Here is a 23,467-nt window from a genome sequence, read left to right on the forward strand (position 1 = left end):
CATATAAAAAAGATAATTTATTATTAATAACGTCACTTTATTGTTCAAAACAAAATGCCTTTGCAATAGTTGTCAAAACATTTATAAGATTTTCTTAATGCAAAAAACCTTGCCTCTTTTTTTTCAGAGTAACTTTCATTTTGATCTAAAGTATGTATTTTTAACCATAAAGCCACGTACGCCCACACGCCAGTATCTGACGTTTCCAGTACTCGTGTGGGCGCGTTCAATATGTAACACGCTTGTTTTTGTTTAATACGTGAAAATTAATAAATATGTATGTAATATTAATTTCGTTTTTTGTTTAGAGTTACCAAAAGAATACCTCAATGACTATCGAATTATAATAAGTGTGTAATGTTAACACGTACTCAGTAACAAATATATAAAAAAAAAGGAAATTAAGTGATCGATAAAACAATACTCACTCATAGTGACAGTTCAAATTAACAACGGACACAAAACAATTAGAAAGAAGTTTTGATATATTTCAACGAGTATTTACGTGTGATCTTGACAACAACAAGGAATAAATGATTTAAAAAAAGAACAACACGTTTTAACAGACATACGTTGTTACAAACAATTAGCGTGGTCTTGTTTTTAGTAAAAAATAAACAATCCCTGAAAATAGTCGATAGAGAATGTGCTAAATAAGTATGTGAAACACGTTCGAATTTATATTTATGGTAACAATTTTTAGAACTCACCAAGGTTCTTGTCTTTCGGTATGCGTGGAAATAGATACCAAAATTCATTATAAAATCATTTTCAATATACAAAAATTCTAATTAACTACCTACGTTCTTTCATTAGCGAATGTATACCATTAGCTACTACCCTAATATTAGTGTTGTATTCATAAATTTCATCCGCATGCATGAATATCGATTGAAATTCAAGTATCAAAATCGACACTCAAATTCCTTTAGGAAATTTTCCAAAATGGCGCTCGATATTAATTGCCGTGGAAATACGATCTAGGCGTGCCGTTTCTCCAATGATCTCGAATTGTTTTTCTACTAACCAACCAACGTTATAATAAAATTAATGTATGCAAGTGTGAAAATTTGATAAAACTCGTGCACACTACAAGCTACATCGTTAATAAACAAGAAATCGATTTAAGCATACGTATTTATTCAATTTTAATGAGTAGTCTAGCCAAGGCTACGTTTGATACGAGGAAACGGGAAAACTATTTAATGGTTTCAGCTGTTTGAATGTACAAAATGAATGTTTTACTAATGCTATCGAGACTTTTTAATACAATAGAGTTGAATAGAGGAACAAACAGTTTAATCGATTGAATACATAATGTATAATTCATAATATATAATATATTTCGGAAAACATACATATGTTACAAAATGAGATCGCATTTGTCGCTTCGCAGAAATATTGGCACTTTTTTTTTAAATAATAATCATCAACTGTTTTAATCAAAATTGAAAAAGGCAAGAATGATTTAATGTTTCGCTGTAGTTTTCGTATGTAAAGTTTCGAGATGTTTCCACAATACTCACGCTGTTCCTTATAGCACAATTGCACAATAGAAATAACTATTTCGCTGTGTTAATGAAAAAAAATATATATCTTAGTTTTTTTATTTACCTATACTTATTAAAAATATATTTATTTACAACTAGCTGACCCGGCAGACTTCGTAGTGCCTCCATCGATAAATAAAAGACCTAAACTTTTATATAAAATAAACTTAAAACAAACAAAATTGTTATTTTTATTTAATTCCGAGCATTTTCATAATTTATCTACCTTTTAAACCTTCTCTGGACTTCCACAAATAATTCAAGACCAAATTAGCCAAATCGGTTCAGCCGTTCTCGAGTTTTAGCGAGACTAACGAACAGCACTCCTTTTTTATATATAGAGATAGATAAAAGATTTTAGATTAATTCCCCCAACTCTACGGCACTACACTTCGACAAATTCGAATTTCTGCAACAATAATAATAATAAAAATATTATCACCGCACTGATAAAACTGAATAAATAGTACCGCAGAGTACATTAGCGGGATTCACTCGTATTTATTTCGAAGCATCAATCATTGTTACGAAACTAGAGTGCCCGAGCAATGATCCCAGTGCGACCGACTAAACGCACTATTTTAAAACGTTAAAATTTAGATCGTGGTACTTATACTGTTTTCCGGTATCTAAAAAAAAAACACTTAACTTTTTTGCTGCGTTATATCGATAGAAGAGATTACGTTCTGTATTTGTCGCTGGAGCCCATGGACATCAAAAAAGCGAACGAAGCTCACTCGAGGCATAACGTTCAGGTTGCACGCTTCGAACCATGCAGAATGTCTGTTTCGCGGTAGAAGTAGGCGGAATAGTGGTAGGTTTTGTGGAGAGTAGTTAATGGTAGAAAGCGGCTTGGCTCTGCCCCTGGCATTGCTGAAGTCTATGGGCGACGGTAACCACTGACCATCAGGTGGGGCTTTTTTTATTTTTTTTCCTATATAAGCTGAGAGGCTTGGGAGGCTATTTCAGCGTAACCTTAACTAGTAAGTGAGCTCACGGAGCTCTAACCTGATGTCGTTGCTAATACGAACCCTATCAAGAGTCGTGCTTCGCAGAATCTATCACCAGATCGGAAACGCGACCCACTGAGAAGATCCGGCGAGAAACTCAGTGGGCTGTGTCTGAGGGTTAATTTACTCGTCGAGCCCTTCGTTGCAAGCGACGGGTTCGACGAAACGGTGACCGATGCTTGAGGTACCTAAAAGCACCGTTAGTGGATCGGGAGGACCCGAAATGACGTGTTTGGGGCGACGACGACTGCTTTCCATTCTGTCCGCAGGATCGGGAATGGGGGCCGGTTGCTCGTCCGCTTACAAGGGCAATAAAAAAAGGAGGACCATCTCAGTATGTTAAAAAGCGTCCGTTGAAAGCGCCATAGTAGCAAGTGAAATATTTTAGAAACAGCGCCCTAAACTACTTACATATACGATATACGATACTAAATTAAGAAGGAATGAAACATTTGCTATGTAAATAGTAATAAAAATAAATAATTGAGATTTTAAACATGTACTGCATATTATCTAACTATACAAATCACAAAAAATATGAAATTTTTCAACCCAGCACACGTGACTCTATTTAAAACAACTATATTTATAATATCATTTTCATTTCCTACACTAGCGCTATTTCGGTGAGTCTTCCAACAATACCTTGCTGTTTGTAGGTGAACACTTTTTCCCCTTGTCCCTATACAAGATTGTCTTCCTTACCTATACCCTCCATATTTACGTCACAGAGTCAGACGCATGCACAGATTATAAATACACTTAACGACCCGTGAGTAAGAAAATTACCATATTCACAAGCGTTTTATTAAATCGCCTATACATAATTGAAAACAGTAATAATATTGGTATAAAATAATATTATGTATTTATTTATAAATAACACGTAAATTTTCAATGATAGGCTGTAGTTATTATCTCATATTATCTATGGTTTAATTTTTTTTTGCTTGTTGTTAAGCAATATTAATCCGAATACTACACAGTCTTATCTAGTTTCCAATTGGTACACATATATCAGTAGGTATTCGATGAGTATTTTTAGGATTTACCACGTAACTACTATATAAACATCGTGTTTCGCGATAAAACTCTTTAGTTATCTTTATAGATATTTCCGTGTGAAATGCGGATGCGTTTTTAGCTTGTAGGAACAGAAATGATAATGAATTCTGATATTAAACTTTAAGTTCGCCAAGCTCTGTCACAACTGGGCATAGACTAGGCCAGCCGGAGGAACAGGAAATTCAGTATCAACAACTAAAGAGGTTTTCAACACTTTTTTTTCCAGTCTGTAATCACTTTGCATAGTGACTTCTGTATTTGAGCGTAGTGTTTCAGTAAACGAACCTAGTATGTAGTGAAGACCATAGATAATTTAGCATCACACGTTTATAACTATAAATTAACTAGGTGTGAAAACTTTTTGTTGCTCCGGAAGAAAAATAATAATTAAATTATGGTGTAGGTACATACAGTAACCGATAATATAGGCATACTAAGTTAACGGTATCATCAGTGTTCTTAGTGCGAGTTTCTTAACGTTCTCGATAGCGTAAAAGTTAACCCAATTTTGTATGCAGTTGGAACAGCGCCCCTAGCGGCAAACGTACGCAACCGAACCCATTCCATTTAAATATGAGCTAACTTTTACGCTATCGAGATCCTCCCGATCCACTAACGGTGCTTTTAGGTACCTCAAGCACCAGTAACCATTCTGGTCGAACCCGTCGCTTGCGACGAAGGGCTCGACGAGTAAATTAACCCTCCGACACAGCCCACTGAGTTTCTCGCCGGATCTTCTCAGTGGGTCGCGTTTCCGATCCGGTGGTAGATTCTGCGAAGCACGGCTCTTGCTAGGGTTCGTGTTAGCTACGTCGTCAGGTTTGAGTCCCGTGAGCTCACCTACTAGTTAAGGTTCCGCTGATATAGCCTCTCAAGGCTATCAGCTTAGGTAGGAAAAAAAAAGCTATCAAGAACTTTAAAAAACTGGCACTAAGTCAAATCAAATCAAATCAAATCAAATCAAAAAAGTTTTATTCAACATAAATGAAAGTACATACTTGTTGAACGTCAAAAGAATTACCGCCAATTCACAAGAATTAGCCTCCGTCCTGAGAAGAATTGGCAAGAAACTCAGCGGGCATGTTTTTTTTTTTTTTTTTTTTAAATATTCGATTTTTATTTTTATTTTAAATATTTATTTTTTTTAAATATTCATATTACAATAAGTAATTATAACATAACAATTTTACAATATTGAAATTCCCGGAGCGAGCAACTCATTCCCACTTTGTGCAATCTTCTAGATAATCATTGACTTTATAGTAAGCTTTATTGCACAGATGTTCTTTAATAGTTTTCTTAAACCTATGTATATGTAGGTTCTGAACATCTTGTGGGATTTTGTTGTACAGGCGCACAGACAAACACCCGAATGAATTTCGTATCTTATGTAACCTACTCATCGGCACAACAAGCTTGTGTTTGTTCCTAGTATTTCTATTATGTATGTCCGACATCTTAGGAAACTCCTCAATATGTTTACGAACATACATCAAATTTTCAAAGATGTACTGGGATGGCATAGTGAGAACTTTAATTTCTTTAAATTTTTTCCTCAGGGATTCCCTTGAGTGCATGTTATAAATAGCACGTATAGCTCTTTTCTGCAGAATAAATATCATTTCTACATCGGCCGCATTGCCCCATAGCAAAATGCCATAGGACATGACACTGTGGAAGTAACTAAAGTAAACTAAACGAGCCGTGTCCGCATTTGTTAACATTCTAATTTTTTTTACTGCGTATGCTGCAGAGCTAAGCTTACTCGCCATTTTATGAATATGAGGTCCCCACTGCAGTTTGGAGTCCACTGTTATACCAAGAAATACGGTTGACTCAACAAGCTCCAATGATTCCTCAGAAACAATTACATTACTATCTACTTGTCTCACATTTAAAGATGATTTAATACATTTTAAAGTAAATTTAATACATTTCGTTTTCTTACTATTCAATAATAGGTTATTGATACGGAACCAATGAACCACACACGAAATCGCATCATTCACTTCGTCATAGACTTGTAATTGTCGTTTAATTTTAAATAATAAAGATGTATCATCTGCGAATAATACGACCTCGTGACGGGACTCAATAAAACTAGGCAAATCGTTTATATATATTAGAAATAAAAAAGGACCCAAAATGGAACCCTGAGGTACACCCATTTTCAACGTGGTGCCTGAAGATCTATTTCCTTTCACATCTACTGTTTGTATCCTTCCTGATAAATAGGAAGTAATAAGTTCCAATGCACCATCCCTAATACCATAGTGATGTAGTTTCCTCACCAATGTTTCATGTTCAACACAGTCAAATGCTTTGGATAAGTCACAGAAAATTCCAAGACAATCATGCGATTCCTCCCAAGATTGAAATATATTTTTGATTAGATAAGCACCTGCATCAGTTGTAGAGCGACCCCTTGTAAACCCGAATTGTTTATTATGAAGCAGGTTATTTGAATTGAAATGTTCTAAAAGTTGTGTCAAAATAATTTTTTCAAAGATTTTACTCAACGTAGGGAGTACTGAAATAGGTCTATAGTTAGAGGGGTCATCAGTACTACCAGATTTAAAAAGAGGAATCACTTTACTATGTTTCATTAAGTCAGGAAATACACCACACTTAATACAATCATTAAAAATACTAACAAGATGAGAAGCAATAATGTCTATTACAGACTTCAAAACCTTTACTGATATTCCCCACAAGTCAGCTGTATTTTTTACATTAAGGCTATTAAAACTTTTTATTATATTGTTTGAATTAATTTTCTTAAATTTAAAAATTTCATTGCATTTCTTGACATGGTTATGCAATAATATTTCAGCTGCTGTGGGGGATGAATTTAGAGATGTGGTAGTAGAAACTGGAATGTCAGAGAAAAACTTTTCAAAAGCATTAGCCACATCTTCATGACTAGTTACCAATTTATCGTCTATTTTTAACGAGAATTCTTGATGGCTATTTCTGACTTTTCCACTTTCTCTACCAATGATGTTCCAAGTCATCTTTATCTTGTCAGGGGCATTTTTGATTAAATCACTTAAATGTAAAGATTTTGCCGCTAAACAAACTTTTCTAAATAGTTTGGAATAGTTCCTGACATATTGATGAAATGTTTCATCATTATTATAAGCTTTTTCAGAGTACAGATCATACAATTTTTTTCTACTTTTGTACACTCCGGTGGTGGCCCACTCGCTGAACACCGTTTTGTTTTTTAATGTTACAGTTTTAGGAATAAATACATCAGTAAAGACCATATTAATTCTCTCAAACATATTCTGGTATGATAAATTTGGGTTTTTGTTATAAATAATTTCTGAATGTTCTTGCTTAATATTATTTCTAAACTTCTCAATTCGTTTTTTATTAATAGGAACAATCACAAGAGTATTTTTATCTTTAGAATTCATAATAGATTCAAAAGACACAAATTGTCCACTATGGTCTGATGTTAATTGATTAATAATTTTTTTGTTAATCGGTGTTACATTTGTAAATATGTTATCTAAACATGTTGCCGATGTGGTCGTTGTCCTAGTAGGCTCTAGAAATAAGTTTGGGAGGTTATATGACTTTAACAATGTTCTGAATCTAATAGTGGTATTTGTGTTTTCTAAAAGATTGATATTATAATCACCACATACAAAAATTTGTTTATTAGAGACAGAAAGCTTTAGCAATACATTTTCCAAAATATTTTCAAAAGAATCATATAACGCATCAGGAGGTCTGTACACACTTACAACAATGAATCGCTCAAGCTCTACACAGGCCATTTCAATAATCCGTTCCACAGAGAGGCTCACAATGTCTCTACGTTCCTTACATTTATAATCTTTATTAACAATGATCAGTGAGCCACCTCGTATAGCATTCTCTCTGCAGAAGGAACTCACAACCTGGTGATTTTTAAAATTACAATTTAATTCATATTTTTTAAGCCAATGTTCAGTTACACATAGAACATTGACTTTATTAAAATCTAGGAACAAATCAATTTCAAGTTCTTTACCCATCAAACCTTGTAAGTTCTGATGCATCAGGTTGATCACAGTTGTTTTCAAAGAAACATTATTGGTTGATGGGTTGTGTCCAAATAAATCATGTTTACTGCAAGAGGTAAACTCTGTTGTCTTAGGATTTAATTTAAATTACTTGGAACGGATTCCAAATTAATAAATGTCATATTTTTTTCCTGCTCAAAAGAAGCAGTAGGTTGATTAGCCAAATTCATGGCTAGATAAATATGTAAAAAATAATGTAGCGAGTTTGCTACTTGTCTAAAATTGTAGCTACCTAAATAGTATTTGTTAGGTTTTGTCATACTAATACATTTATTTTTTATCATGCAATTAATGTCAATAGTATAGAATGTATTTTCTGATTTGCATGGTGTCATGACATAATAATTATTTACATTAGAAACTGTTTGCATGAAATCATTAATGCTATGTCTTATTTTATTTTCTGCTGGCATACTCTGAATAAATGGAAATGCAAACATGATGATCTTTTTCACCTGTAGTGTTAATAATTGATTTATTTGATATTTGATATCTCTTATATCTGCATTTCCCCTTCTCCCAATCATTATAATTATTGTTGTGTTAGGGCAATGAGTCACATTTAAAATTTTATTAAGTATGTGGGTACATGAAGCCCCAGGCATACAATAATTTATGACAGATTGTCCCAAACACAGATCATTCAGCGCTACACCCATATTTTTTCCTAGTTCATCACTGAATATTTTAATAATGTTTTTAGTAAGCACAGGTTTCAGTATGTTGTTTACAACGGGCTTAGAGGTAGAACTAGAAAATTGATTTTGACTATTGGAACAGTCTGGTACTGGAGAACCCGCTATAGAGCAGTGGCATTTACAATTAGCATATTGTAATGTCAAAGATTCAAATCGCTCTTTATTATTATTACATAAATCAAGCAGGTTATCCATCACCGATATATGTTCACATATGTCTTTTTGAGCATATTCATAGTTTTTAGTGACACTGTCCAAATCTGTTTTCAATAAATTTATTTGTGAGGTTAACTTTTCTATTTCTAACTCATGATTGTGATGAACAAGTTGTAATTCTTCAAGTGAAGTATTTAGTTTTGTGCGCAGTGCATTTCGGTCTTTGCATATAGTTTTTATATAATTGGTAGATTTTCTAGGTTTTAATAGTTTCTCCGTTTTATTTATAAACTTATTTAGTTTAGAATATCTCTTACACTTTTTCTTACTAAGAACTAATCGAGAGGAATGTGTACTATCGGAGTCACCACCAGTCAAATCTATTGTAGGTATGTCACACTGAGAAGTGGTGATCACTGTTCCCGAAGCTGGTTCACTCTCGATCAGTTCCGAGTACAGGCTCTGTGTTTTTTGGGCTTTTAGATTTATTATCTCTAACTGTAAATTAGAGATACAATCATGTGCCTCAGAAAGTTTGACTTTCAGTTCAGCTGAGAGTTGGAGCGACTCAACTTACTCACCGCTGCACTGATCGAAGCCGTCTACAACAATTTGTAATTTCTTGTTAGTCTCAAGAACTTCATTGTATTCAATGAAGAGCTGAGACAACTGTCCTTTCAACATGGTATTTTTCTTTATTACCTGGAGTGTTTCGACCTCGTTGTCTTCTCTCTCTTTTAGTAGTTGTTGACACTGTTCCCGTGATGTTTTTAGTTGCTGAAGAGCCACTTGAAGTTGGTCATCAACTTGACGAGCTTAGGTACCTCTGGTCATCATTTTGGATTTGTATAAAATAATTGATAGTACCCTCGTAAAATAAAATAAAAATTACAATTATGCAGTAAAATGCACTAATTCAATGTTTTACGTAGTAATAAACTTATAGTATCACTTAGATATACGTTTTATATAATTTTAAGCACAATACAAAACTTATAAATATTTTAATTTAAATAATAATTGGGAGAGCACAATAATATTGACAAGTAGCGGTCAGTGCTGCCAGCAAAAAAATGCACAAAAATAAGCACACAGATGTCGCATCGATTTTACGCATAAGGCTTTAAATGGCAAATTTTACTTTTAATTAATTCTGTTACTTGTAAATCAGTTTTAATTCAATAGTAAAATTATTTTCGGAAAGTACAAAATAGTCTTATTTCAAATATGATAATATAAGCATAGATAGTAATACACTTAATATTTAGGAGTACATATGAGTGATGTTTTTTTTTTTATTATACTATCGCTAAATTGGCACATAGCTTACAAACCAGAATTCTTGACATGTTATGACACAATAACTCGGGTCGAGTTACTCGTGCAGATCATATCACCATAAAATAATAATTAAATACGACTTCATCCCATAACGTGGTTAAGGATGTATGCTATGCTATGCTCTTCTTCATTATGTATTTGAGAAAACATGTATGATACGATATTTAACGAATTTCGATAGATTTTGTTCGTTTTTAAACTTTAAGAAATTACTTCAACGCACTTATTACATCTATCACGAAAACTGAATTATTCTAAATTGGATGACTGCTTGCGATACACTGCTTAATTAAATTATAATAGTTTTAGTTCTTTTATAAGTAATTCGGTCCTCAGCTAGAAAAAACCGGAACCTTCATATGATCTCTTTGGTAATCTGCCTGTCTCTTAATATTTAGTACAATATGGTACCGGTAAAATGGGGCGATTAGGGATTGACAGGCGAATCGGGAAAAAACCGGGAAAATCTTTCGACGCTCAATATAAGTTTTATTTTTTGTAGTTTAATAGTAGAATGTTCAAAGTTCACAAAACAACTCTGAATATGCATGATAATAGCTGCTAACTTATAAAAAATCGCGTTTCAAATTAACTTCCTGTGGTGGTCATTAATTTAGTGCTAGAAACTTTGCTCTCTTTTATTTATTTGATAATAATAGAAGACGACTATGATTTATAAACGTTATTTAGTGTTTGAACCAGCATATATATTAAAGGTAAGTCTCAGTTGTTATTGGTTTTAATGTATTTGATTAAATAAAAATACATGTAAAAATCTGTTGTTTTTGGGGATATTGGGGACGTCTTAGGTACAAATAACAACGAAAAAGGGGTCAATTGGGATGAGAATACGTGAAATGGAAACGACCTAAGTATAAATAGGTACAGGTTTGTAGGGTTGTCTATGTAGTTATAACAATATTTTTTAAATTTGTTGGTAAAAATCTGGTTTATTCGAAGCGAAATTGGGAATAAGTCTTTATTTGAAATAGATAAGCAATTTAATATAAGTGAGTCGTCTATTATCAAAGGTGGCAATCTGTGCATTTGGACAAAAAAATGTTATTGATATGTCAATACAGATTGATTTGAATATAATCGTCTCCTTCAAAGAATACGGTTCAAAACCTGCATTAAATAAAGGTTAATACTTAACTTGTTACTTATCTAAGATGTCGTTCAGAAGAGTTTTGTAACTGCCAATGGAATACAAAGTCAATAATTCGTTTTTCTGATTTACCAATAATTGTCCAAAAGTCACATTGCCGGCTTTGATAATAGTCGACTCACGTAAGTCGATTTTGCAGAGACATGTAACAAGATCAATGAAATCTCAAGGTGGACAAAAATGTCTAAGTAATACATAATAAAATATTTAATATTTGTTCAGAGTGGGGGTATTCATCTGATTAATCCATGGAATAACCGACACACCTAATCTCTTAACCCAGATAGAAATATCAGCACTGTCGATTGCACCTATAATTGAGGTGATGTCTGCCATGTACTTTTGTCAGTTTTTCAATTTTTTTTATTGATGATCACTTTGTTGTTGCAACTAAATAAATAAATAAATTAAAACTATATATAAAAATAAAAGTAGTGCCAACCCTAGGAAATTTCTCATTTCATCCCAATTAACCGCAATTTTCGGGTAAATAGGGATTACACTTATTTTTGCATTTTTTGCTTAAACTGGAATGCTAGTTGCATAATTTTAAATTAGACAACAAAGATGCCCCCAAGACTCAATCATTTTGATCCTGATATAGCATTATATACATCAACAACTACCTTAAAATTGCTCATAAAGTTGGAATTTGTCCCTAATCGCCCCATTTTACGGTACATAATTATTTTTTTATTTCTGTTATAGTCCATGTATACTATTTTTATTTCCAAGTGGAGATAGGCAAAGGGAGCATAGTCTATACAGACAAATCTTGTAATAATGTTTAAGTTTAAAGTTTTTTGTAAGGTGCGTGTATGCTCATCTCCGTAAAGTAGATTTTAACGTATTGATTAAATTCTCTTTGAAATAGAGTACACTATCATTTAATTTGAGAAATCTATACTCATATAACCAATGCGAAAATGAGTGATTGTTTTTTACACGTCTTCATCAGTCAACCAAAATCATCATGATCTTTACATAAACTTTGTCAGGTGTACTGAAAAGGATGTATTTATTAAGTATGTTGGTTTATTAAAAAAAAATCCATGAGTGCAATAAGTGTTATTTTCGATTTACTTTTTTTTCAAATTTACATTTTCGCGCGCAAACAATAGACGCCATCTTTGCTTTTTGACATCACTAGGCACTACTAGGCAGTACTAATAAAATTAATTGTGAATTTTATAGGGAACGCAAGAAGAGGACTTATATAGTGTTTCTTTAGATTTAAATGTATAACAATGGCGGTTATTTGCCGTTTAAAATTTGTGAAAGTACAAAAATTTGGATACAAAAAACTAAATCGCTGGATGTTCGTTCTCGAGTTTCATTGAAGTCTCCGTAAAATTCCCACCATTTTAGAAAGCGACGAAAGCGTGCTTTGAATTTTCTAGAGAGAGAAATGACTTTTTGGCGGGAACGCGGCGAATAATGTACTGAATTGTCGTCATTTTGCTACTTAAGTTTTTTGATGTAAACGAGATATTATGGTGATTAAAAATTTATAAGTATTGTAAAGTACAACGACAGTGCAACAAAACATCTCAGCTGCTCTTCGAAAGAGTTCAGGCTCTTCAGGCTGTTTCAGCAAATTTTGTTAAATCTTTCTGTAAGACTCACGCACGCACCCACAATACATGAACTGTCTTAGTAGGTGCTTGGGCATTGGACAGCCTTCAAAAGAACGTCAGTTTGTGCCTGCACCCATTTCTGTTGTGATGCACTAATGCGTTTCGGTTTGATGGGTGAGGAAGTAGTTGTAATACAAACACTGACTTGTTGATGTCTTGTTGTAGCCACTTAATACCGGGTAACCAGTGTGTTCATCCAATCATCGATATAATAAAAAAATGAAAAACCCGGAACCGGAATCCTCACAGTTATACACACACAATTGACAATTTTAATATCTGTGAAAGTGCACAAATGTGGGAAAATGAAACAAAGCCGCTGGAAGTAACTTCTCGGGATCTTCCAAAAAGTCCACTGAAAAAATCTCAGTAAATGACCACCATTTTACAGAGATTATGTTTCATCCCATACGAGTATTATCTCATCTCATTTCATTTCATTTCACTCCATATTATTATTTTTCATAAAAATAAGAATATAAATTAAAATAAGATATGACCTAAAAGTCTTAGTTACCAGGTCATAAAATCCCTTTAAAAAAATCTTTCCCGCCGAACAGTCCAAAAAATTACCAATGCTACCGTATTTCTGTTTTAGACAAGACAAACGAGTCTCAATAGTATATTTATAAAAAATATAAGCTGCTGCTTTGCATTTTACTTTAGAAAAGTCTAAAAAACTCTTAGAAAAGTTTCTTCGTTGAATTCTAGAATAGTACCTATTATTTCGCTTCTGAGGTATTTCGATCTGTAGCTAAGTCGTTGCCGGACGAACGGGTCCAGAAACCGGTTAGATAAGTTACGTTACAACAAATTTTGCCGGCAATGATGAAATTACCCACAGTAATTTAATATTCATTAATTTAATCTTAAAGTTTTCGTTACTTGGACATGTTTACTTAGTTCCTAAAAATCCGTAAAAACTGCAATATATTTTAAATTCAGAAAAAAAATATGATAATAATCACTTGATACATGTCAAGTGATTATTATACGACTTACCAATAATAGTTATTATAATTGGTAAGTCGTCGTGGCCTAAATGATAAGACGTCCGGTGCATTCGTATCTAGCGGTGCACCGATGTCCGAATCCCGCAGGCGGGTACCAATTTTCGTAATGAAATACGTACTTAACAAATGTTCACGATTGACTTCCACGGTGAAGGAATAACATCGTGTAATAAAAATCAAACCCGCAAAATTATAATTTGCGGAATTACTGGTGGTAGGACCTCTTGTGAGTCCGGACGGGTAGGTACCACCGCCTTGCCTATTTCTGCCGTGAAGCAGTAATGCGTTTCGGTTTAAAGGGTGGGGCAGCCGTTGTAACTATACTGAGAACTTGGAACTTATATCTCAAGGTGGGTGGCGCATTTACGTTATAGATGTCTATGGGCTCTAGTAACCACTTAACATCAGGTGGTCTGTGAGCTCGTCTACCCATCTAAGCAATAAAAAAAAAGGGTTTTTACAAATTCAAATGTACCCTCGTTTGAATATTACTGTTGCGTACACAGAGGTCTAATGTTTAACATAATTTTATAAATATGTTTCCATTAAAGTTTTTTTTTTCGACGAAACTGTGTTAATTATTATTATGCTATTTCCCTTATGGCAGTCAGGCACGCGATTTAATTGGCACAATAAAGTAATAAGACCGCCGTCGGCCAGTCTAGGCCTCGACCCGGAGCCTAGATTTCGTATCGATTTGCCTGTCTGTGCCATTACTGTTAGTCTATGCGAACTAGGAACACGACTATCAGCCTATGTATGCTTAGTCATTACATACATATACATACATCTTTTCGTGACCACGAATGCTGTAAAGTATTCAAAATATCGGAAATAATATAAAGTGACAATAATAAATGTGAGATGATATCGTAAAATAGGTTTAAGTTTACGTTACTGATGGTAGGACCTCTTGTGAGTCCGCACGGGTAGATACCACTACCCTGCCTATTTCTGACGCAACAGCAACGTGTTTCGGCTTGAAGGATGGGGCAGCCGGTGTACTGTTAACACTGAGACCTTCGAACTCATGTCTCAAGGTAGGTGGCGGCGTTTAGGTCGTAGATGTCTATGGACTCCGGTAACCATTTAGCAACAGGTTAACTAATCTAAGCTTTAAAAAAAATATATGTACACGACTCACGAAAAGCCGAAGGGAATTACTATCTATAAATAGATACATATTAGTTCATTATGTTTATGTAGTGAATTTGATTGTTTCATTTGTATACTTGCAAAGAAAATATTCGTGTGAGAACTTTTAATATAAAATTTATGCTACAAAAAACATGACAATCCAGATACCTGTAGGTACCTAATCGTATAGTTTTAGTTTTAATATAATATCATCATAAACTAATCATCTTTTTTGAGTTTAACCAGTAAAATATTTTGCACAGGTTCTTAATAACCTGTTCTGGAAGCCAAAACGACAATAAGATTACCAGTCTAAACGAAATTAAGATTAATAATTGAAGTATTCGCAGTTGGGATTCTTTGAATTCGGGAATGTGCTACATTTTTTGCTTTAATAAGACAATACCGATTATACAGTTAATTTTTTAAAGGTTGTTCGCCAATGCCAACGGATATATAAAAAATATATATATGTTTGTATATAACATGATTCAAAATTAAAAGACAACTGAACTTAGCGTTTTCAAGGCGTTCTTGATAATTTCGAGTGAGGCATACGAACATGAAACCGAACAAGCACTCGCATGAGTCACAAGTACTTACATCTCAACAACCTTTCCATACAAAAAATTAACTCGATTCTTCCGAAACTTCTAGATTTTCGATTCTGCTCCGACGGAATTTTATAATAGGCTCAACCTCAGAAACCAGTGCTTACCCAATTGAGATAAATATCCGGCTGCACCAATCTCGTATGACATCATACATCGTAGTATTACGTAGAGTTTGAGATCATCGACTCGGTTTATAAAAGAATATTATATAGATTATAATAATCTCGAAAATGAAAACCGAGCGGTGTAAATTTCCGGCACGTATGTATGTAAACATTGCGGGTTCTCAATTTACTTAATTAATTGAACGATATTATTAAAGTGTACATCGATACATAAGAACCGAAATTGTAAAACGCAATTTCTTATTTTAAACCAGGTTGGAAATAATGAATTTGTGAAAAGGCTAGATGGACTTGTGATTTTAAATATGTTTGTTAAATAGAATTGATTATAAGTTTTCTTAATAACAACAAGGCATCGATAACTCAACATCACTTTCAGACTTGATGCTGGTTCTGAAATATCAATAATATTTACGGTGCTCATCTGGTCACAAGTACCAGATACCGCCAATTGACTTCTTAAGAGGCCCGTACGCATCGGTTTGGTTTCGTTTGGTGTGCATTGCTTGCTTTGATAGCCTTTTCCTAACATGCTAGCCTTGAAATAATAGAATCAATACGTTATAATACTATAACATTGTTCACTGATAAGGTCATTGACATTCCGGTTGCTTATCTTATCTGAGTAACGTTCGCAGACATTATTATTTACTTATGAAGCCATTAGAGAAGGAAAACGCGGTTGCACAAAACTACGATTAGGTGCTTTATTGGATAGTACAATTGGTTTACTGGTGGCTATTTACTAGATAGTATGGCTAAGGGAGCTAACAGCTATATTTTTGATGAGCTCACACCATACCGTGAATGCCAGCTTGAGAAATGAGGTCAAGTCTCTATCACATCGTGACATGTGCAAGTTCCACTATTCAAACAGAAAGGCATGACTGTTACGTGGCAAGAATACGCAGGATTTATAAGCTAAGCTGTTACTGGAGCCGTCTACAGCGCAACTGCCTATATCCAGCTGGATAAAGTTTCAATCGAATCGGTATAGCGGCTTTTCTACCATTACAACGGAGAACGCTGGTACGCTTATACGGATAAGGGTATTTAGATTACTTTTGGAGTGCCATTTTTGAGTGCAATAAAAATCTGAATCGAAGTGTAGCAATTTTTAAATTATTTTACAAAACCATCTTGTTTACATACATAAATTTTAACACGCAAAAATAGATTTAAATTATAATAATTAATTGTATGTTGAGCGTACAAACGATCAGACTTTGTATATATGGACTGCGAGTGAGCAAACTTGTTTTCAATGTGGAAATATAAGATAATATGTGTGTACACATAGGTATATACAGATGGTGTCGGCCCTCGCCAACCAGTTAGCTGGTCGATCTAATGCGAGACGCTTACATTTTTATTATAAATTTGGTTTAACATAGCAGTTAATAAAGTATTGTTAAGTTTATTAAGTAATAAAGTCTTTTTTTACTGGTGGTGGACCTCTTGTGAGTCTGCGCGGGTAGGTACCACCACCCTGCCTATTTCTGCCGTGAAGCAGTAATGCGTTTCGGCTTGAAGGGTGGGGCAGCCGTTGTAACTATACTTGAGACTTTAGAACTTATATTTCAAGGTGGGTGGCGCATTTACGACGTAGATGTCTATGGGCTCCAGTAACCACTTAACACCAGGTGGGCTATAAGCAAATTCATTTATTATTTAATATACCTACATATTTAGAGAATGAACTATCCGAGCATAAATACAATTTTAATATACGGTTTCGCGTCCGTCTACGTAGGTTAGGTCTGAAAGGCAGTTTTTGTGCTGATCAATTAGATAGGATGTATGATTTGGAACTGAATTCGCGTAAAATTACCATGGACGTGTCGACTTCCACGATGAAAGAATGAATGGAGTAATAAAAATCAAGCCCGCAACACAAAATTTGCGTAGTTCCTGGTGGTAGAGCATTAGAGAGGCCGCACAGGTAGGCACCACCACCCTGACTATTTCAACCGTGAAGCAGTAACGCGTTTCGGTTTGAAGAGTGGGGTAGCCGTTGTAACTATACCGAGACCTTACAACTCGTCTTTTTTTTTTTTTATTGCTTAGATGTGTGGACGAGCTCACAGCCCACCTGGTGTTAAGTGGTTACTGGAACCCATAGACATCTACAACGTAAATGAGCCACACACCTTGAGATATAGTTCTAAGGTCTCAGTATAGTCACAACGGCTGCCCCACCCTTCAAACCGTGTCTCAAGGTGGGGGGTGGCAATTACATTGTAGATGTCTATGGGCTCCGGTTACCACTTAAGATCATTTGGGCCGTGAGTTCGTCCACGCATCCAAGCAATAAAAAAAGGAATTTATTAATATTTATTAACAACAAATCCGTGATACTCGTACGAATGCTGTCTATGGACTTCACCAGCATATTTATCAATGTTTACTAGTTTATTTACATTCTAATATAGGTGTATGGGTTTTATACTTAAAAGTATACTAGACGATTTTTTTGATAACGCCATCTTGTTGTGTCTTTAAAGCGGTTAGTTGCCCTCAATTAAGAAAAATAGTATTATTATTCGCCAATAGATGTCGGGAAGAGTTGATTATTGAAAACACAAATAAAACAACATTTTCTGAAAATAAATCGTAGCTAGATCGATTTATCGCCCCCGAAATTCCCTGTATACTAAATTTTATGAAAATCGTTGGAGCCGTTTCCGAGATTCAGATTATATATATATTATTAGAGGCGACTCCCTCTTAAGTCAAAGTCGATGGGCGGAGCCATTGACGACGAGCACTCACGTGGACTCGTGACGTCATCTGGAGGGGCAACTCGTCATCTGAAGGGGCAACCGACCGACCAGCGGGGACATCACGCCACCTCGGATCACTTTTGCTGGAAGCGCGCGCAGCGTTCACTTGTCTTAGATTTAATATTCTGTGTTGATCGTTCCTGCCCACTTTTGTATTTTTATTTATTTATTTAAATTATTAAGCCGTTGCTAAAATCAGAAGTGGGATAGGGCTTGTGCCCTATCCGCTTTTGGGTTATCCTGGCGTACAGTTTATTTTTAAAATTTGCATTAAATTAACAACGTAATGACCGATATACGTGTAACTGGAAGCAGGGTAGGAGGACGCTCGCATTCGCCGAATGTTCGAGACCAATATTGGAGAATAATATTGGCGCGTTTAATTGCTTAAAAATCAAATGTGAACGTTGCGCGTGAGTCGAGCCCGCTAGGGTCGCAGATAGAAGACGCACGTCCCTCGACCGCGGACGGTGGTGGCGCCGGACCCGTGGTGGCGTTGGGAATCACATCACCGCCGCCGTCAGAGTCCCGCGCGTACGACGCTACAGACAGGATCATCGGAGCATTAAGTGCACTGTCCAAAGTAAGGTCGAACCATTTTTATATTTCTAATTTTGACCCCAGCGTTAATGATATCGATTCTTGGTGCGAAGTAGATTTTTTTTGTCGGATACCCTCTTATGAAATGTAATAAATCACCAAGTAACTAGCTCAACGACTTTATCACAACCGACCTTACGGTCTATTTTTATTGACGCGATAGAACATGCTCGAGACTGAATGCTCAGTTTCGATGGGTGGAAATAACATTCGAAGGGTTCAAAATGTTACTAGTCGGCACACTCCATCAATACGTCAATTAGACAACAGTCCGACTGTCCAGGTCGGTGATCATGCAAACGGGACGCCGTGTTGCTCCATCGCCGTGTCGATTGTACCCGCGTTTGAGAATAGATGTAAAATAGTTCCACCACGCGTTGTGACAATAAAAAGGCAACTACCACATCAGCACGGAAGTTAACCGAATCCATTAGATTCGTAAATTCAGATCTAGCTCATGGTTACTTTATTTCTAAGTTTTACCCTGCCGTGCAATACATAGACACATTGTGTAAGGAAGTAGAATGGACTAGATCCTTAACTGGGAAGGCACTGAGTATTTGTCACGAGTTTTGGGCTGTCTTAAGAGTGATGAGCGTACTTGGTTACACGTGTGATTGTCTAGTGACCGGACGTGGGGTAACTTCGTAAAAGACTTTAAGCCGTTGTGTCCGCGAAAGTTAGAGTATGCCAATATTCTTTATAATGCTATGCAATTAGCATCAGATTGCTTTGCCTCATACGTCGAGTGCGCCAGGAGATCGTTGCTCTGTATTAAGATGGTCAGAGGTCTGACTGACAAACTCGGAACTTTAATAATGATACGGGGCATAATGGGCCCTCTGGTTGACTCGCGAACGCTAGTCTACAGATTCACGAGTTGATTTAATTTTTGGTGGAGGTCAGGTTAGGCCGAGTCCTCGTAGGGTTCAGGCACTAGTTGAGTCACCAGTGACGCGTAATGTCAAACATTCTTGGGGTTGACTGCATGCTTCCAGAGATTTACGTGGTAACATAGTTCACGTAGATGTTGTACCGTGGTAACATAGTTCACGCAGAGATTTACGTGGTAACATAGTTCACGCAGAGATTTACGTGGTAACATAGTTCACGTAGATGTTGTAACGTGGTAATATAGTTCACGCAGAGATTTACGTGGTAACATAGTTCACGTAGATGTTGTAACGTGGTAACATAGTTCACGCAGAGATTTACGTGGTAACATAGTTCACGTAGATGTAACGTGGTAACATAGTTCACGCAGAGATTTACGTGGTAACATAGTTCACGCAGAGATTTACGTGGTAACATAGTTCACGTAGATGTTGTAACGTGGTAACATAGTTCACGCAGAGATTTACGTGGTAACATAGTTCACGTAGATGTTGTAACGTGGTAACATAGTTCACGCAGAGATTTACGTGGTAACATAGTTCACGTAGATGTTGTACCGTGGTAACATAGTTCACGTATATGTTATGACGTGGTAACAAAGTTCACGTAAAGGTGTGACGTGGTAACGCAGTTCACGTTACGAGTGTATTAGCTTGACATGTTAACTTGGCCATGTCAACCAGACTTTACTCTCACAGTATATTATACACCCGATATGGTAACAGTGCCGTGTCGTCAGTACATCTAACGTAACTCAACAAGAGCCTACTATACATGAACGCACTGAAATGTGATGTAAAATGCTCACAAAAACTACTAACTTTTACTAATGGTTCATGGTACCAAAATCATGATTGTAATGCAAACAATCTATTTCTATGACGATATCATAGAACACCCCGATAGCAACGCTGTGCACACAGTGAGTCCTGCATCGTCAGAGATTGAAGACGGTCATGACATCGAGGTGAACGTGGACGTCCACCAGTCAGGAGAGGCCGTATTAGAGGCGACTCCCTCTTAAGTCAAAGTCGATGGGCGGAGCCATTGACGACGAGCACTCACGTGGACTCGTGACGTCATCTGGAGGGGCAACTCGTCATCTGAAGGGGCAACCGACCGACCAGCGGGGACATCACGCCACCTCGGATCACTTTTGCTGGAAGCGCGCGCAGCGTTCACTTGTCTTAGATTTAATATTCTGTGTTGATCGTTCCTGCCCACTTTTGTATTTTTTTTATTTATTTAAATTATTAAGCCGTTGCTAAAAATATATATACAAGAATTGATCGTTTAAAGGTAAATTAAGATTGTAAAATGCTTACTGTAAAATACATTTTATTATCATCGTAGCCTAAAGGATTACCAGCCGTTGTACTGAAAAACTGTGACTTAAAACTCATGTTTCAAGGTTAACGTGGTTGATGTTTATTGGCTCCTGTGACCACTTAACACCCGATGGGCCGTGAGCTCATCAACCAATCTCAGCAACAGTCAAAAATAAAAAGGGCTCTATTTAAAAGCATGATATTCCTATGCACTTACGCGATCACAAGGTCGACTGAACAAAGATTAATTTACACCTGTATCTGGGTCTATTATTAATTGAATGCATTTATTGTACTTTGAATTCACTTAATCACTAATCACCCGCAATTCATAAAGGAAACATTGTTTAATTTCTGAACCGTCTTAAAATGGGTCTTATGAGCAGACATACAAGATATTAAATCAATTAAAAAGTAATCTGTTTTTTTTTTATTGCTTAGATGGGTGGACGAGCTCACAGCCTACCTGGTGTTAAGTGGTTACTGGAGCCCATAGACATCCACAACGTAAATGCGCCACCCATCTTGAGATATAAGTTCTAAGGTCTCAAGTAAGTTACAACGGCTGCCCTTCAAACCGAAACGCATTATTGCTTCACGGCAGAAATAGGCAGGGTGGTGGTACCCACCCGCGCGGACTCACAAGAGGTCCTACCACCAGCAATTACGCAAATTATAATTTTGCGGGTTTCATTTTTATTACACGATGTTATTCCTTCACCGTGGAAATCAATCGTGAACATTTGTCGTATTTCATTAGAAAAATTGGTACCCGCCTGAGATTCGAACACCGGTGCATCGCCCAACATGAATGCACCGGACGTCTTATCCGTTAGGCCACGACGACTTCAGTTAGGCCACGACGACTTCAAACTTCTGTTTGTATTGAAATTGAAAGAAGTACCGAATACTAAGCCCTTGTTCATTAAGATGATATTATAATATTGTTATAATAGATAATCTATCATTGAAAGGTTTTTTTAAGAAGGAAGGATTACTGGTGGCCCGGAGGCTTTTACGGTTTCACTAGGACTGGTGAGCGAGCACGGGCTCAATCAGGAGGGGTGGGTTTTGCTAACAGCTGCCTGAGCGCCTCCGAAGGAGACCTAAGAACTCAAGAGCAGCTGTTTCGCGAATGGATCTTTAATAGATAGGTATTTTTAAATGTCATATTTTGTACAAAAAAACTTTTTATTTTATTGCTTAGATGGGTGGACGAGCTCACAGCCCACCTGGTGATAAGCGGTTACTGGAGCCCACAAACATCTTCAACGTAAATGCGCCACCCACCTTGAGATATAAGTTCTAAAGTCTCAAGTATAGTTACAACGGCTGCCCCACCCTTCAAGCCGAAACGCATTACTGCTTCACGACAGAAATAGGCAGCGTGGTGGTACCTACCCGTGTGGACTCACAAGATGTCCTGCCACCAGTTTATTTCTTAATTAGTTTTTTTTTTAAAGCCAGGTCAGGAATACGCGATATTTGCTTCGGATATATATTCGGACATACTGCATCGTGCATTGTTCTTAACACGGCGCGTTTCTATGCTTCTAACTCAGCCTCCATTGTTAGTTCGTCAATAATTATTCAACTGTAACTAGAACAATGCGTATTCTATTACAATAAGTTAATCAGTTTGAACATGAGATGTCTTAATTTGTATTTATTTTCTTTGTTTAAACGCATGGCAGTACGCAGCGGCTTGGCTCTGCCCCTGGCATTGCTGAAGTCCATGGGCGACGGTAATTACTCACCATCAGGTGGACCGTATGCTCGTCTTCCTTTTTTTTATTTTATTGATTAGATGGGTGGACGAGCTCACAATCCACCTGGTGTTAAGTGAGTACTGGAGCTCATAGACATCTACAACGTACATGCGCCACCCACTTTGAGATATACGTTCTAAGATCTCAGTATAGTTACAACAAGGGCAATTGCCTACCAATGCAATGCAATGACTCAGGGGCATTTTTTTCCTACCTATTCGCTGGTATCTTAAGGGGCTATTCCAGCTACGTCTGGACGGGTAGATGAGCTCACGGGCTCGACCTGAGAGAATCTGCTAACACTAGCCCTTGCAAAAGCAGTGCTTCGCAGAATCTACCACCGGATCGGGATCGCTAGCCACTGAGAAGATCCGGCGAGAAAATCAATGGGCTGTGTCTGTGGGTTAATTCGTTCGTCGATCCCTTCGTCGCAAGCGACGGGTTCGACGAGGACGGTGGCCGGTCCTTGTGGTACCTAAAAGCACCGTTAATGGATCGGGACG

General features: G+C 36.3%; 1 protein-coding gene across 25 annotated transcripts in view; it reads right to left on the reverse strand.

The window, feature by feature from the left end:
• The window catches only part of LOC114242919 (uncharacterized), a 49,795-nt gene that overhangs the window by 16,534 nt on the left and 9,794 nt on the right, over window positions 1-23,467 (reverse strand). For 17 of the 25 annotated variants that reach the window (XM_028174232.2, XM_089729593.1, XM_028174239.2 and 14 more), the window contains exon 2: window positions 711-722. The exons of the other annotated variants lie outside the window; for them this stretch is intronic. In XM_028174232.2, coding sequence (XP_028030033.2) covers window positions 711-722 — 12 coding nt within the window. The remainder of the gene's footprint in view (window positions 1-710; window positions 723-23,467) is intronic. 25 annotated transcript variants of the gene reach the window in all.

The sequence above is a fragment of the Bombyx mandarina genome, chromosome 08 (assembly GCF_030267445.1).
Source record: "Bombyx mandarina strain Sakado chromosome 08, ASM3026744v2".
Lineage (NCBI taxonomy): Eukaryota > Metazoa > Arthropoda > Insecta > Lepidoptera > Bombycidae > Bombyx > Bombyx mandarina.